The 13,199-nt window shown below is 45.2% G+C and overlaps 1 protein-coding gene across 3 annotated transcripts in view; it reads left to right on the top strand.

Annotated features, from left to right (window-relative positions):
• PLXNB2 (plexin B2) overlaps positions 1 to 7,558 on the top strand; it is a 331,464-nt gene extending 323,906 nt beyond the window's left edge. For all 3 annotated transcript variants that reach the window (XM_083574852.1, XM_083574854.1, XM_083574853.1), the window contains exons 37-38: positions 1,092 to 1,166; positions 5,044 to 7,558. In XM_083574852.1, the coding sequence (XP_083430978.1) occupies positions 1,092 to 1,166; positions 5,044 to 5,148 (180 nt within the window). In that variant the 3' untranslated portion in view covers positions 5,149 to 7,558. The remainder of the gene's footprint in view (positions 1 to 1,091; positions 1,167 to 5,043) is intronic.
• The last annotated feature ends 5,641 nt before the right edge of the window (positions 7,559 to 13,199 follow it).

The raw sequence follows: 13,199 nt of genomic DNA, 5'->3' as shown, positions 1-13,199 counted from the left end.
AACTGACGCAAGTTGAAGCGCTGCGTCTGCGCATGTGCGCGGCTTGATTTAGTGCTTCTGCGCGAGCGGCGAGACCCAGAAGTAACCCATTCCGGTACTTCCGGGTTGCTGCAGGATGCAACTCGAAAACACCTAACCTGAAGCAGACACAACATGAGGTATGACTGTAGAGTCATGAAGCTCTGGCATTTGTCATTTTGTGCTCACGTCCAATTAGAACTTCTGCCTGTCCAGTGGAATCTTTTGAATTATTTTTCCCCATACAATTATGATACATTGCGTTACTTGTGAATTATTGATTTTAAAGGATGCTCAAGGATTCTTTTAGGGTGATTCCCTTCCCCCCCCCCCAATGTCAACAAAAGCCATGGGATTTCTAATAGCTTAGTTGAATAAAACGGCACAGAGGAAAAAAGGCTCGTGGGGAGCCTTTGGTATCGTTTCCTTCGCTCCTGTTGGTTAAAAGACATTGTAAGAGATTACAAAAGGATGAAACTTACAAGGAACTTGTCTAAACGTCTTTTCGTGTTTTTTATTGGTTTAGATGGCCTTAACAGGGCATCAGCCATATTTACAGGGGATAAGGCTATTCACCATGATGACACCATGCCTCTAAACTCCAGTTGCTGGTGACTATCAGCAGGGAGAGGGCTATTGTCCTCACCACTTGCTTGTAGGCTTCCCAGATGTTGGCGGACTTGATTCTACAACACTCTTATGTTCTTAACCAGATGAAGTTTGTGTTCTTTGGAGCATTTGCCCGCATGACCTCTATAAACATCTGGAGTCAACCTGCTCCAGACTAAGGCTACTGCTTACTCCTATCTATGATGAGGAAAGCAGCATGGTTGGCTGTAACAAATCCAGCAGGAGACCTTGACGCGGGGGGGCGGGGGGGGTTGTTCCTGAAAATTGTCAGTTTCACTTCCTCACCAAGCCAGACAGCTATTAAAAGATTTGCGTACCAGTGCTGGGATATGGAAAAGGGATTTACATTGTGTCTGGTGCTCCTATATATATTTCATTGGAGTTCGTATGCAGCCAGGACGGTGCCCTGACGCATTCCTTTTTCTTCTTGTTTTGTTTAATAGGCACACACAGACTCATTAAATACCCTTGTGGCTTTACACCAGCTCTACCAGTATACCAACAAATACTATGATGAGGTAAGTTTCCACTGTCAGAAAGGCTTTATTATGCTGTAAAAGGGCCCGCGCAGCAAGGAAAAAGAGCCAACAGGCTAATAGACTTTGGGCTCATGATTTCCTAGCTTACCTGATGCTTGGCTTTTACAGGCATTGTATTACTGATACGTGGGGGTTGGAGGGGCAGGTTGGTGCTGACATCTTTGGAGTTTGCTTAGAAGAATCCAAAATACTGGTGGTGCTGATAACAAAGGTTAGCCAAATTAGTGATGTAGGAGAGCTGGGTGGGAAATCACATCTGGCAACCAATAGTACTCGGGTAAAGGTAAAGGTACCCCTGACCATTAGGTCCAGTCATGGACGACTCTGGGGTTGCACGCTCATCTTGCTCTGTAGGCCAAGGGAGCCGGCGTTTGTCCACAGACAGCTTCTGGGTCATGACTAAGCCACTTCTGGCGAACCAGAGCAGCACACGGAAACACTGTTTACCTTTCCACCAGAGCGGTACCTATTTATCTACTTGCACTTTGATGTGCTTTCGAACTGCTTGGTTGGCAGGAGCTGGGACGAGCAACGGGAGCTCACTGCCAAACTTCCAATCGGCAAGCTTTAGGTTCCATGGTTTAGACCACAGCGCCACCCGTGTCCCTTTCAGTACTTGGGTAGATGAGTCTAAAAAGCCCTTGGCACAATTTTTCACAGCCCTCTGGTGGCTCATTTACCAGAAGTAATATACTTAGCATGGTCTCTGGAAGTCTATACGCAATTCTAACCAAACTAGGCAACCTCTCCTAGAGCAAAATATACATAGGAGGCTTAGTTTGGTCAGAATTGAGTATACACTTCCGGAGAGAATACTATATACATTACTTCTGGTAAATGAGCCACCATAGTTGCTAGAGGCCCATGAAACTTAGCGTCCCAGGCTTTTTAGACTCATGTACTATCTGAAACCAGAGGGGCCCATTGGTTGCCAGATCTGAAATATATTGGCATTATTTTCAGGTCTCCCACCCCACTAGTAAGGCTCGGCGATGTTGAAAACCCAACATCGCCGAGCCTTACCACCAGCCAAACATCGGAGTTTGGTGATAAACCGCAATGTTGAAAGAAGCTGCATCGGCCCCAGCCTGCGGCTGAGCTGGGGGGAGCCGGAAAGGCTCCTGCCCCCCAACTTAGCAAGCCGGTGTCCGTGCAGCTCGTGCGTGAGCAACAGTGACCTGGGGCTCCTTGTGGGGGGAGGGCGAGAAGGCTGCTCTGCCTCAGCTGAGCCAGCCCCAAGGTCCCCTGCTGGTTGCGCACAAGCAGCAGGACCTTGGGGGTCCTTTGCGAGGCTCCCTCCGCCACTGTTGGCATGGGGAGTGAGCGAGCTTATTCTCCTCTCCTCCCCCTTGAAGACAGACCACACTGCGGTAGCCAAATGCATGGAGCCTGTCAGGTTCCATGCATTTGACTGTCTTTGCCCATGCAGGCCCGTCGCCTCTTTCCTCCTGGGGTGAACGACCCCAGGAGGAAAGAGGCACCCTTCTGCCAGCTTGTGTGAGCCAGAGGCAAGGTGGGGGCTCCTTTAAACTTCTCCATTGAGGGGCATGCAGCCACACCCACCTCAATGGAAAAGTGTGATGGAGTGGGAGCCCTTTAACAGAGCCACCACCCTGCCGCTAGCTCGTGGGGTCTGGGGCTTTGCAAAACTGCTTGGCTGAGGCAAGGGCCGTGGCACACTCCTCAGCCAAGCAGTTTAAAGAAGCGGGAGGGAGGAACAAGCTGTATCACGCCTTGTCTATGCAATTTCCTTCTCCCTCCGCTGTGGTAAGAGAGCAGAGCATGGTTTTACCAGTGGTATATCCTGGTGAAACCGCGGCCACTCCCTCTGCCTCCAGCTCCCGGCTGCAGTTTGTTTCTCCCTCAGCGTGCTGGGCACTGGAGGCAGAGGGACTCAGGAGTGGCTGCGGTTTCACCAGCGATATACCACTGAGTGAAGCTGTCATCACTGCCTGCCCCTCATACCGGTCCCTGGACAATATATTGATAAATCACCCAGGCCTACCCACAACTACCGTATTTTTCGCTCTATAAGACGCTCTTTTTCCCTCCTAAAAAGTAAGGGGGAATGTGTGTGCGTCTTAGGGAGCGAATGCAGGCTGTGCAGCGATCCCTCTTGCTGTTCTGACTTTGCTTCATTGGAGAGGCGCTGCGCAGCTTTCCCTCTCTGCGCAGTGCCCCTTCAGCGAAGCGGTAGGAGAAACTGAGTCCCTTCCATTTCTCCTCCTGCTTTGCTGAAGAGGTGCTGTGCAGAGAGGGAGAGAATTTTTTTTTCTTGTTCTCCTCCTCTAAAACTAGGTGCGTCTTATGGTCAAGTGCATCTTATAGAGCGAAAAATACGGTATTTGTCTCTTGAAAGATCTCGGGCAGGGGTCAGCAACCTTTTTAAGCCGTGGGCCACTCCACCATCCCTCAGACCATGTGGTGGGCTGGACTATATTTTGAAGGGGGGGAAATGAACGAATTCCTATGCCCCACAAATAACCCAGAGATGCATTTTAAATAAAAGCACACATTCTACTCATGTAAAAGCACGCTGATTCCCGGACCGTCCACGGGCCGGATTGAGAAGGCGATTGGGCTGCTTCCGGGCCTTAGGTTGCCTACCCCTGATCTCGGGACTATTAGTCAAAGAGAGAGAAGCTGGCTTACTGTGCTGAGCTTCATACTGGGCGCCATGATGTTGCAACCGTTGGCCACGCCTGTAGCAGTCTTCAGAGCTTTCACGATAGTTGTCACTTCCTCTTCTGCCAAGAAAATATAGGCAGGGACACACCTATCAGTGAAACAACAAAAGCAATCATCAGTAAGATAAACTAGCTACCATCAGACAACAAGAGTTCAGTAACCACAAGCTACGAAGGAGCATTCCCTATTTTTGCCACGCTTTTAAAAAATGTATTGACTAGTAATGGTGCTCATCTTTGAATACAGTGGTACCTCTGGTTGCGAATGGGATCCATTCCAGAGCCCCGTTCGCAACATGAGCAGAACACAACCCGTGTCTGAGCGAGCGGCAAAACCCAGAAGTAACCCTTTCCTGCACTTCCTGGTCACTGCGAGACGCAACCTGAAAAGATTTAACCTGAAGCAAACGTAACATGAGGTATGACTGTAGGTACAGTGGTACCTCGGGTTACATACGCTTCAGGTTACAGATGCTTCAGGTTACAGACTCCACTAACCCAGAAATAGCGCTTCAGGTTAAGAACTTTGCTTCAGGATGAGAACAGAAATTGCGCTCTGGCTGCACGGCGGCAGCAGGAGGCCCCATTAGCTAAAGTGGTGCTTCAGGTTAAGAACAGTTTCAGGTTAAGAACGGACCTCTGGAATGAATTAAGTACTTAACCCAAGGTACCACTGTAATTAGAGATGGACAAGGGTTTGCATTACACAAGGCATTCTCAAAAAAAAAAAAAAAAAAGGAAATGGCTTGGCTCACTTCCCAACCAATCTGAATGAAACACACACACACACCACAATCTACCATTGCAACTCGAACAGTCAAGAGTTGCTTTCATTTAAATGGTAGCTTCAGGCAGCCAGGACAGAGCTCTCCTGGCAGTGGGAAACATTTGAGGGTTATGCAGGCTGCCAGGCAAAGTACCCGCCACCCACAGAGGAGATGACTCTGCAATGGCAGGCCTTCCCCCTCTCTAGTGATTTTTGCCTCTTTAATCTCTCCGCTATTCTGTCTTAATAAAGCAATGTTGCTTCTGATCTACACTTTGAAATAATACCCTTCAAAATCCATGAGATTTTCTTCCACGTAATATATAGCTGAACAGAAAACTAAAACTGAAGCTGTGTGTCTTGCCTGAATCCTGATTTTTCCTTCTTCTTCTTCTTCTTCTAGATCATAAATGCACTGGAAGAGGACCCAGCTGCACAAAAAATGCAGCTTGCTTTTCGATTACAACAGATAGCAGCTGCTTTAGAGAATAAAGTAACTGACCTTTGATTTGAAAGCTGCAATAAAGAAGACTGATCTGGATGTGTAAATTCATTCTTCCTAATAAGGAAATAGTGTTCTATTTTTTAATGTGTAATTACAACTTTAAATGAAAAACAAAAGATTTTGGTTTTTTTATAGCAAAGCTGTAATGTAAAGAGTTTTTACTGTAAATTATGCTTCTAATTAAAATCCTGTGTTGTGTGTAAATGAATTTTCAGTGGGAAATGAGGGAAGTCCTCTGGGGTGGGGGAGGGTAAAGTTATAGCTCATTTAATCAAATAGTACAATCTTGAAGCATCAGCATTTTTAGAATTCATTACGCTAGTTAAATTCACTACCTATAGCATTCTTTATACTTTTTAAGCAATATGTGTACTAGAAAAGTAATAGCATATTGGAAAAATAAATGCAATATCCCTCTTTTAATTTCAGTAATTGGAAATAGATTTTCTTCTTATTCTTTTTTTAAAAATAAATAAATCCAGTTGTCCTGTGTTCTACTCATAATGAGTAGAATGAAAGACACATTTGCTATGACTTTTTTCTGTTTAAGACATTGCAGTGGGTTTGGTACTATACATCTTTACATATCTGAAAACCAAGTGCTAAAAACAGTGGTTGTGACTGTTTCCCTCCTACACACTTTGCCAGGGTCAAAGTGGACAATACTGTAGATTATTTGGGATGGACTGATCCTTTAACTAGGAAGATGCATGTATGTCCCCCTAAGAGCATAAATCTTAACCATGATGTATGAGTACTTTTGCATGGTATTCAGTGTGCAGAGCATGCAAGGTACCTAATGTCCTCAGTACACCAAGATTACCCAGGTACTTCCAAATAACTAATACTGATCCAGTGCACCGCTGGCAAAGCAACAGCTGGGAATGAACAGTGGTTTTGTCTAGGTTTCAGCAAAGTGATTGTTCGCACTTGTTGACACTGTTGCTGCCACATGAATTCTGAATCACACACTGAGGGAAAATATCTTGGGAAGAGCCTGTGTTCAGCCAAAGCAAAGCCGGTTTTTGGCTGCATAAAAGTGCAATTTGATGCTTTTGTTGTGGGGGAAGCAAGGGAATGGTAGCATAACACGATTATCCAAGACCCAGAAACATCTGGATCTGGCAAGTTTGTAGACTTCCCTACAGAGTTGCAAGACTATCTCTTCTCATCCCTGATGGAAAGTACCGGTGGCAAATTCTAATTTGATTCAGAAATCGTGGCAAATAAAATTGGCCTTTTTTTCTTTTCTTTTTTAAATGATAGTTTTATTACATATGCTAATGTGCCTTACTTGTACTAATTATATGGATCTGAATGGTTTTGTAAAGAGAATCGTATCAAAAATATTTATGTGTGGTTTGATGACTTTTTTGTGAGAAAATTGACCAGCAGAATGCCTGTAATTAGCTTATTGCCAATAGTGTGCTGTTTGACATGATTCAAATATGTATATCTTTTGTTGGAATGGTTCATAGGATTTTTTAAAAAACAAATCTTCACACTATCCAAGGGAGATTGTTATTTGGTTTTTGTCTGTGTGTGTTTTTAAAAGGGGGGGGGGGGTTGGAATCTGTGTTGTTAATGTAAAATACTCATTGTAAGGAAATCCTATGCCCCGTCTAATCTAAACACCACTTGAGCCTTGGAATGCTGCAATGGATGGAATAATCATCATTAACTTAGCTATGGAAATTAAAGTAACTCGTCAAAGATGTATTGTGTGTTTACAATATTAGTCAGCTTCTAGGCCATTTGATAAAGCTTGGTACGTTATCTTAAATTGCTATGTTGCACAAAAAAAAGCAAAGCAATCTTTGTTAGATTCATTTTTCACCATACTTCTGGGGCAGTTCATGTAGCACTGCCATCAAAACGCTCATTATCTTTTTGGTGTTGCTCTGGTGTTTTCTGTCCTGTGACACCTTAAACCTGCTTGGCTCCTAACACAGTAACAGACTTTCAGTTTGCTACCTCTCTCCCTGTACTGGAGTTATCCAAATTTGTTGCCTTCATGTTCATCGTCAGATGTATCGGTAAGTCTCTTCCTGATTTCTTTGGAGCAGGTCACTAGCAATGTGATTCTCATGGCTACTGTGGAAGTCAGCTGTGAATTCTGATAGAAGTAAAAAAAAAAGGGAGGCAGTAACAGGGTGTCACTTTTCGTATCTTTCCTTTTATGTTAAACATTTGCTTTCATCTGTATGCGCTTCCTCAGCACACCTGGAATGTAAGGAACTCTGAATAGTTTGAATCAGTTTTACCTAAGAATTCTGTGTCAAATTATGCCTCTATACTTGCCTTCTGTCTGATCAGCAAAGGTATCCAAACTTGCTAATCTGTTTTATCTTGTCATTATTTGTAAATCCTGTGAATTGTAAATCAAATACAATCTTTTTTCCACAAAGTGTAATATCTGAATTGTCTAAGTATGTTCTTCAGACATTTTAAGACTGAACTGAGTGGACCTGGCAGTACAGTGTATCGTGGGTTTGGTTTTTTCCAGAAGTCTTCCCCTTTTGTTTAAAAGTTAAAGGGTAGCTATATGTTTATTCTACTTGGGTCCAGTTATCATATTGCTGTGCACTGTTACCTATTTTGAGGACATCAGTTCCTTTAAAAAAGTAGAATAAAATTGTAAAGAAATAAGTAAGCTTAGGGGACTGCCCAAGATAGGTAACATCTGGCCAACTCTTTACTTTACAAATGAATAAGAGTGATTTCCCAAACAGTCACCACCATCATTTTGTCTATTTGCCACTACTCCACAATGGTGCTCAAAGCGGTTCACAGCATATCAAATGAACCATAATAAATGCAACAATTAAAAAAAAAAGAGTAGTAATGACAGATAATCAGAATGTCAATAAATAAATAAACCCATATAAAAACAATGCAAACAAGCTAACCTGCCTTAACAGCTTAAAAATAAACAGGAGAGAGAACAAGATCCAAACGAGGAAATAAAATGGCAACATACAGCATTTGGGGTGAGTGGGGATTGTCATTACAGTCGTACCTTGGAAGTCGAACGGAATCTGTTCCGGAAGTCTGTTTGACTTCCAAAACGTTCAGAAACCAAGGTGCGGCTTCTGGTTGGCTGCAGGAAGGTCCTGCAGCCAATCAGAAACTGTGGAAAGCCCGTCAGATGGTCGGGTTCCAAAGAACATTCGCAAACCCCACTCACTTCCAGGTTTGCAGCATTCGGGAGCCAAAACGTCTGAGTACCAAGGCATTCGGGATCCAAGATATGACTATTCCCAAAGGAAGCTCTTCACAATTAACTTTCCTACATTGTATGGTGGCCTGATCTCCCAGCTTTCACCAGGGTCTCCTATGTCAATCACTTCTCAATCTCTTGCCTGGGGAGGTCAAAACAGCTAGTCCTCCTTCAAGCTCCACATACCCTCACAGTTCAGAAGCTGCAGAAGATCTGAACAGATTAGAATGGGACCCCTTTCTTATACACAAATCATTGCTGCTCCACAGAGAAAAACAGTGTATTTATTGATTGCAAGCCCCCTTTGCAATAATAGCAGGAGACCAGTGAAGGACAAACAGCCTGATAAAATCAAGCAACGGACTGATCATGCTCAAGCACATCCCAGAAGTAACATGAATCTTAAAATCCTGATGCTCCTTATGTGTACATTAGATTAGGGTTACCAGATGTCCCTGTTTCCCGGGGACAGTCCCCGGATTTGCAAATAAGTCCCCAGACAAATTCCATCCCTGGAATGTCCCTGGATTTCATCTAATGTCCCCGGGAAACACAGCAGTCTCAGCAGCCTGGAGCAGTTGGCTCTGGCTGGCTTCAGGAGCTGCTCTGAAATCCCCATATGATGGTGGTGCATCAGCTAAGATGCAGCTTCTGGGCTGCCTCCACCTTCCCTAACCCCACAGCAACGTTGTAAAGGGAGGCTTCATGCTGCCTATCAGAGCTTGTGTGCAAGCAGGAGGGGGCAGGGATCTCTGAGTTAGGCAACGGGAAGCCTCCCTTCCCAGCTGAGGGATCCCTGCCCCCTCCTGCTTGCACACAAATAGGAATGGAATTGGGGTTGCTGCGATGGGAAGGGAGGCATCGGGCTGCCCAAGCCTCTTGGCCCTCCTCTGCCTTCCATGCCTGACCCACCACACACCGCTTCACCACCACCACCACCGAAGAACCAACAACTCAGGGGCTGCCCAGGCTCATGGAGAAAGGAGATAGAAGCCTCGGAGGAAGGGGAAACGTAGTTGAGGTCAAGGCAGCTGCCACCCCTCTGCCATTGCTGAAACATCAACGTCCCGAATGGGCAGTAATTAATTAATTAATTAAAGTGTCCCCGGATGCATTGAAAAAAATCTGGTAACCTTACATTAGATCCTGAAAACCAGTTACTGGTAACTGATGCAGCCGTGAGATTAGCATTGCGGGGGGGGGGGGGGAGAGAGCTCAGCATCACAGAGGTAGCAGCAAGGAAAGATCCAGAAAGTCCAGTAGAAAGGAGAATCCTTATTAGTCTGTCTGAAATCCCAGTTCTAGATTTGGGGCTTTAGTACAAATAGCTGAAAATTCATATTAGGACCCTGCCTATATTAGGCCAGCTGAAATGCCCCCAAATAGTGTGCAAGCTTTTGAGTTCTTCAGAACTCTTAAATCAGATAGTAAAGGTAAAAAAAAGGACCCCTGGATGGTTAAGTGCAGTCGAAGGCGACTATGGGGTTGCAGGGCTCGCTATCAGGCCGAGGGAGCCGGCGTTTGTCCACAGACAGCTTTCTGGGTCATGTGGCCAGCAGGACTAAACTGCTTCTGACACAACGGAAACACCATGATGGAAACTAGAGTGCACAGAAATGCCACTTACCTTCCTGCCACAGTGGTACCTATTTATCTACTTGCACTGGCATGCTTTCAAACTGCTAGGTTGGCAGGAGCTGGGACCGAGCAATGGGAGCTCACCCTGTTGCACAGATTCGAACCGCTGACCTTCTGATCGGCAAGCCCAAGAGGCTCAGTGGTCTAAACCACAGCGCCACCCATGTCCCTAAATCAAAGTAAGGACGGGGTGTTGGTAGGTGGCAAATGAGGAAGGGTGGGAGAAGACTGAGAAACTAGGTAGGTTTTTATATGAATGTGAATTGGAATTTATTTATATGAACAATGCATTCAGTACACTGTCTCAAGTTTACTGTCTTTACCAATTTTTTTTAAAAAAAACAGGAATAAATAACAGCATTTGCTTGGTTTTTTGTGCCCTTAATTTCCGTCTGTCCCTCCTAAAGGTAAATGACAATCAATAATTCAAAAATAAGAGCAATTGGAGCCTGCAAGCCTCTGAAATAAGGATGCTGCTAAGTTTGACCTGTACAGTGATCTTGAATGAGAGGGCAAATATATTCCCAAATGAAAGGAATGTATGTCAGTTGCTGTCCTGCCTACTCATACCCGGCCACTGCTGACTTCAAAATGGCCAATCTTAAAGGGGAAAGAGGGGGGAGGGTGGAAAGCCCAGTAGCGCTTAACAGAATTAAATGGCTCAGCTAACATCTTTCTATACAATCTGTGGGAGAAATTGCTTTTTGAATCAGAAGTTTTTCTTTAAAGAAAATAAACCTCAAAAGTACTTATTGGAAGAAGGAGACAGTTGAATCGTTGGTTAGGCAAGAGTACAGTAATAGTTCCTTTTCTAAAAAGCTTTATATGGCTTGGTTTTGATGAGGGGAGGGCAATACCTCCAAGCCACACGCTGTGTTTCCAAAATCCCCTTTTCGCTCTTCTAATTCCGAACAATGTTTTGGTCTAATTTAATTCTTCTCGAAATTGAATGTTGAGCAAAATGGTTCTCTTCTCCCCACCCTCTCTTTTCCTTTCCCCCCTTCTTCTTTTTAAATCTAGTGTGTAACAAGAAAGAAGCGAAAGAGGGAGAAAAGTGTTCCTTTGATACTCTTAATCTTTTCTCTCCTGTGGCTTGGCCTTATTCAGCACAAGATCACACTTGCGGCGGTTATGTGGCCTGAGTGCCAGTCCCTGGGATATTAAAAAATATGTGTTTTCCTGCAGCTGCGTCTAGGCTTGTGGTGGCCGCGGCGGCATTGCCAGTTGCAAAGCTGCCTCGAGGGTCTTTCTTGGAATCTCATTGTAAATAGGTCTTGGCCGGTTCTCTTGCTCCTCTCCTGCTGTTAGATTGTGCTCTGATTTGCACCTTTATGAATCTGGAGCACCTGCTGTACAAAGAAACATTCTCTTCCTGAATCAAAGCTGATGTGTGTAGCCTGGTGCCAGAGAAAAGAGGCAATTTTGACCTTTATGGGCAATAATAATAATATACCGGGGCTGGAGGGGAGGGTGTTAGTAATGTAGCACTAGCAGAAATATGTGTCGGCGGTGCAATAGCCTATCCTCACACAACCCAGAAGGGGGGAAGTAGCCTTGGTGCCAGGGCAGAAGGGAAGCGATTAGGTGAGTGTTAAAGGGAATGGAAACTGAGCGGTTAAAGCGCATAAGTGCATTGCAATTGGTCATTGTGCACATTCCCCAGGCCTCATGGAGAATGCACACATACATGAAGAGGGAATTGCATGTTTCCTGGAGAATGCGCATATCTTGATTGAACTTTTGTGTGTTCTCCTGCCATGATGCATAATTCCCATCATGATTTGGGATTTGTGCATATTTCAACTGCATTACATTATGCATAATCTGCAGTAGGTCTTGGGGAATGTGCATATTTCAGGGAAATGTTGTACATTCTCTAGCCATTAGGCACAATCCCCAGTGGGCTTTGGGGGGGGTGCGTATCTCAACTGCATTTTGTACATGTATTTTATACATCCCCATTCTTTGATAATCTCCAAGAAACCTGCTTGTTTTTCTTCCACAAATTCAGAAGTAGGTATAATCTGTGTTCCCCCTAGGTTGCTTCTGGCTCCCTGCCTAATCTTACATGACTAACAACATACCAACCAGCTGAGCAACAGGAAGAAAGTATGGAGCATCAGATGAGGATCTGTTGTTTTGGTTTTTTTCCTTCAGTCCAGTTCCTCTAGCCCCATACCCACTGCTGGCAGAATACTTCCATAAGAATTCAACTGTTGGTGGAAAAAATGCTGCCAACTCCTGCCATCATTGCTGCAGTATTCTGAAGGCTCTAGGAAGGGAATGTTTTCAGGAAACATAAGCAATTTATGTAGCCAAAAGCCTGGGCAGAGAACATCCCTGGATGGCACAGTTAAGAGCAACCTTGTCCCTATCCTGAAGATCCTATTGTTTTCCCACAAGTCTGTCTAAATGTGCTTAAGCAAAGGGATGGGGGTGGTGCTGTGGTCTAAACCACTGAGCCTCTTGGGCTTGCCAGCTGGAAGGCCAGCAAGTTTGAATCCCCACGACGGGGTGAGCTCCTGTTGTTCTTTCTCAGCTCCTGCTAACCTAGCAGTTTGAAAGCACGCCAGTTCAAGTAGATAAATAGGTACCACTGCGGCGGGAAGCTAAATGGCATTTCCATGCACTCTGGTTTCCGTCACAGTGTCCCATTGTGCCAGAAGCAGTTTAGTCCTACTGGCCACATGACCCTGAAAGCTGTCTGTGGACAACCACCAGCTCCCTCGGCCTGAAAGCGAGATGAGCGCCGCAACCCCATAGTCACCTTTGACTGGACTTAAATGTCCAGGGGGTCCTTTACCTTTTTAAGCAAAGGCAATATTGTGAAAGCACAGTGTCAGTGCAGGCAGAGTTAGTGCAAAGCACTATCCATCAGGAGGGATGCGGGTGACGCTGTGGGTTAAACCACAGAGCCTAGAACTTGCCGATCAGAAGGTCGGTGGTTCGAATCCCCGCGACAGCGTGAGCTCCCATTGGTCGGTCCCTGCTCCTGCCAACCTAGCAGTTCAAAAGCACCTCAAAGTGCAAGTAGACAAATAGGTACTGCTCCGTCAGGAAGGTAAACGGTGTTTCCGTGCGCTGCTCTGGTTCGCCAGAAGCAGCTAGTCATGCTGGCCACATGACCCGGAAGCTGTACGCCGGCTCCCTCGGCCAATAAAGCGAGATGAGCGCCGCAACCCCAGAGTCGGCCATG

Source organism: Podarcis filfolensis, assembly GCF_964270895.1.
Source record: "Podarcis filfolensis genome assembly, chromosome: 10".
NCBI classification, from domain to species: domain Eukaryota; kingdom Metazoa; phylum Chordata; class Lepidosauria; order Squamata; family Lacertidae; genus Podarcis; species Podarcis filfolensis.
The sequence above is the reverse complement of the archived record's forward strand: the minus strand, read 5'-3'. Positions and strand labels throughout refer to the sequence as shown.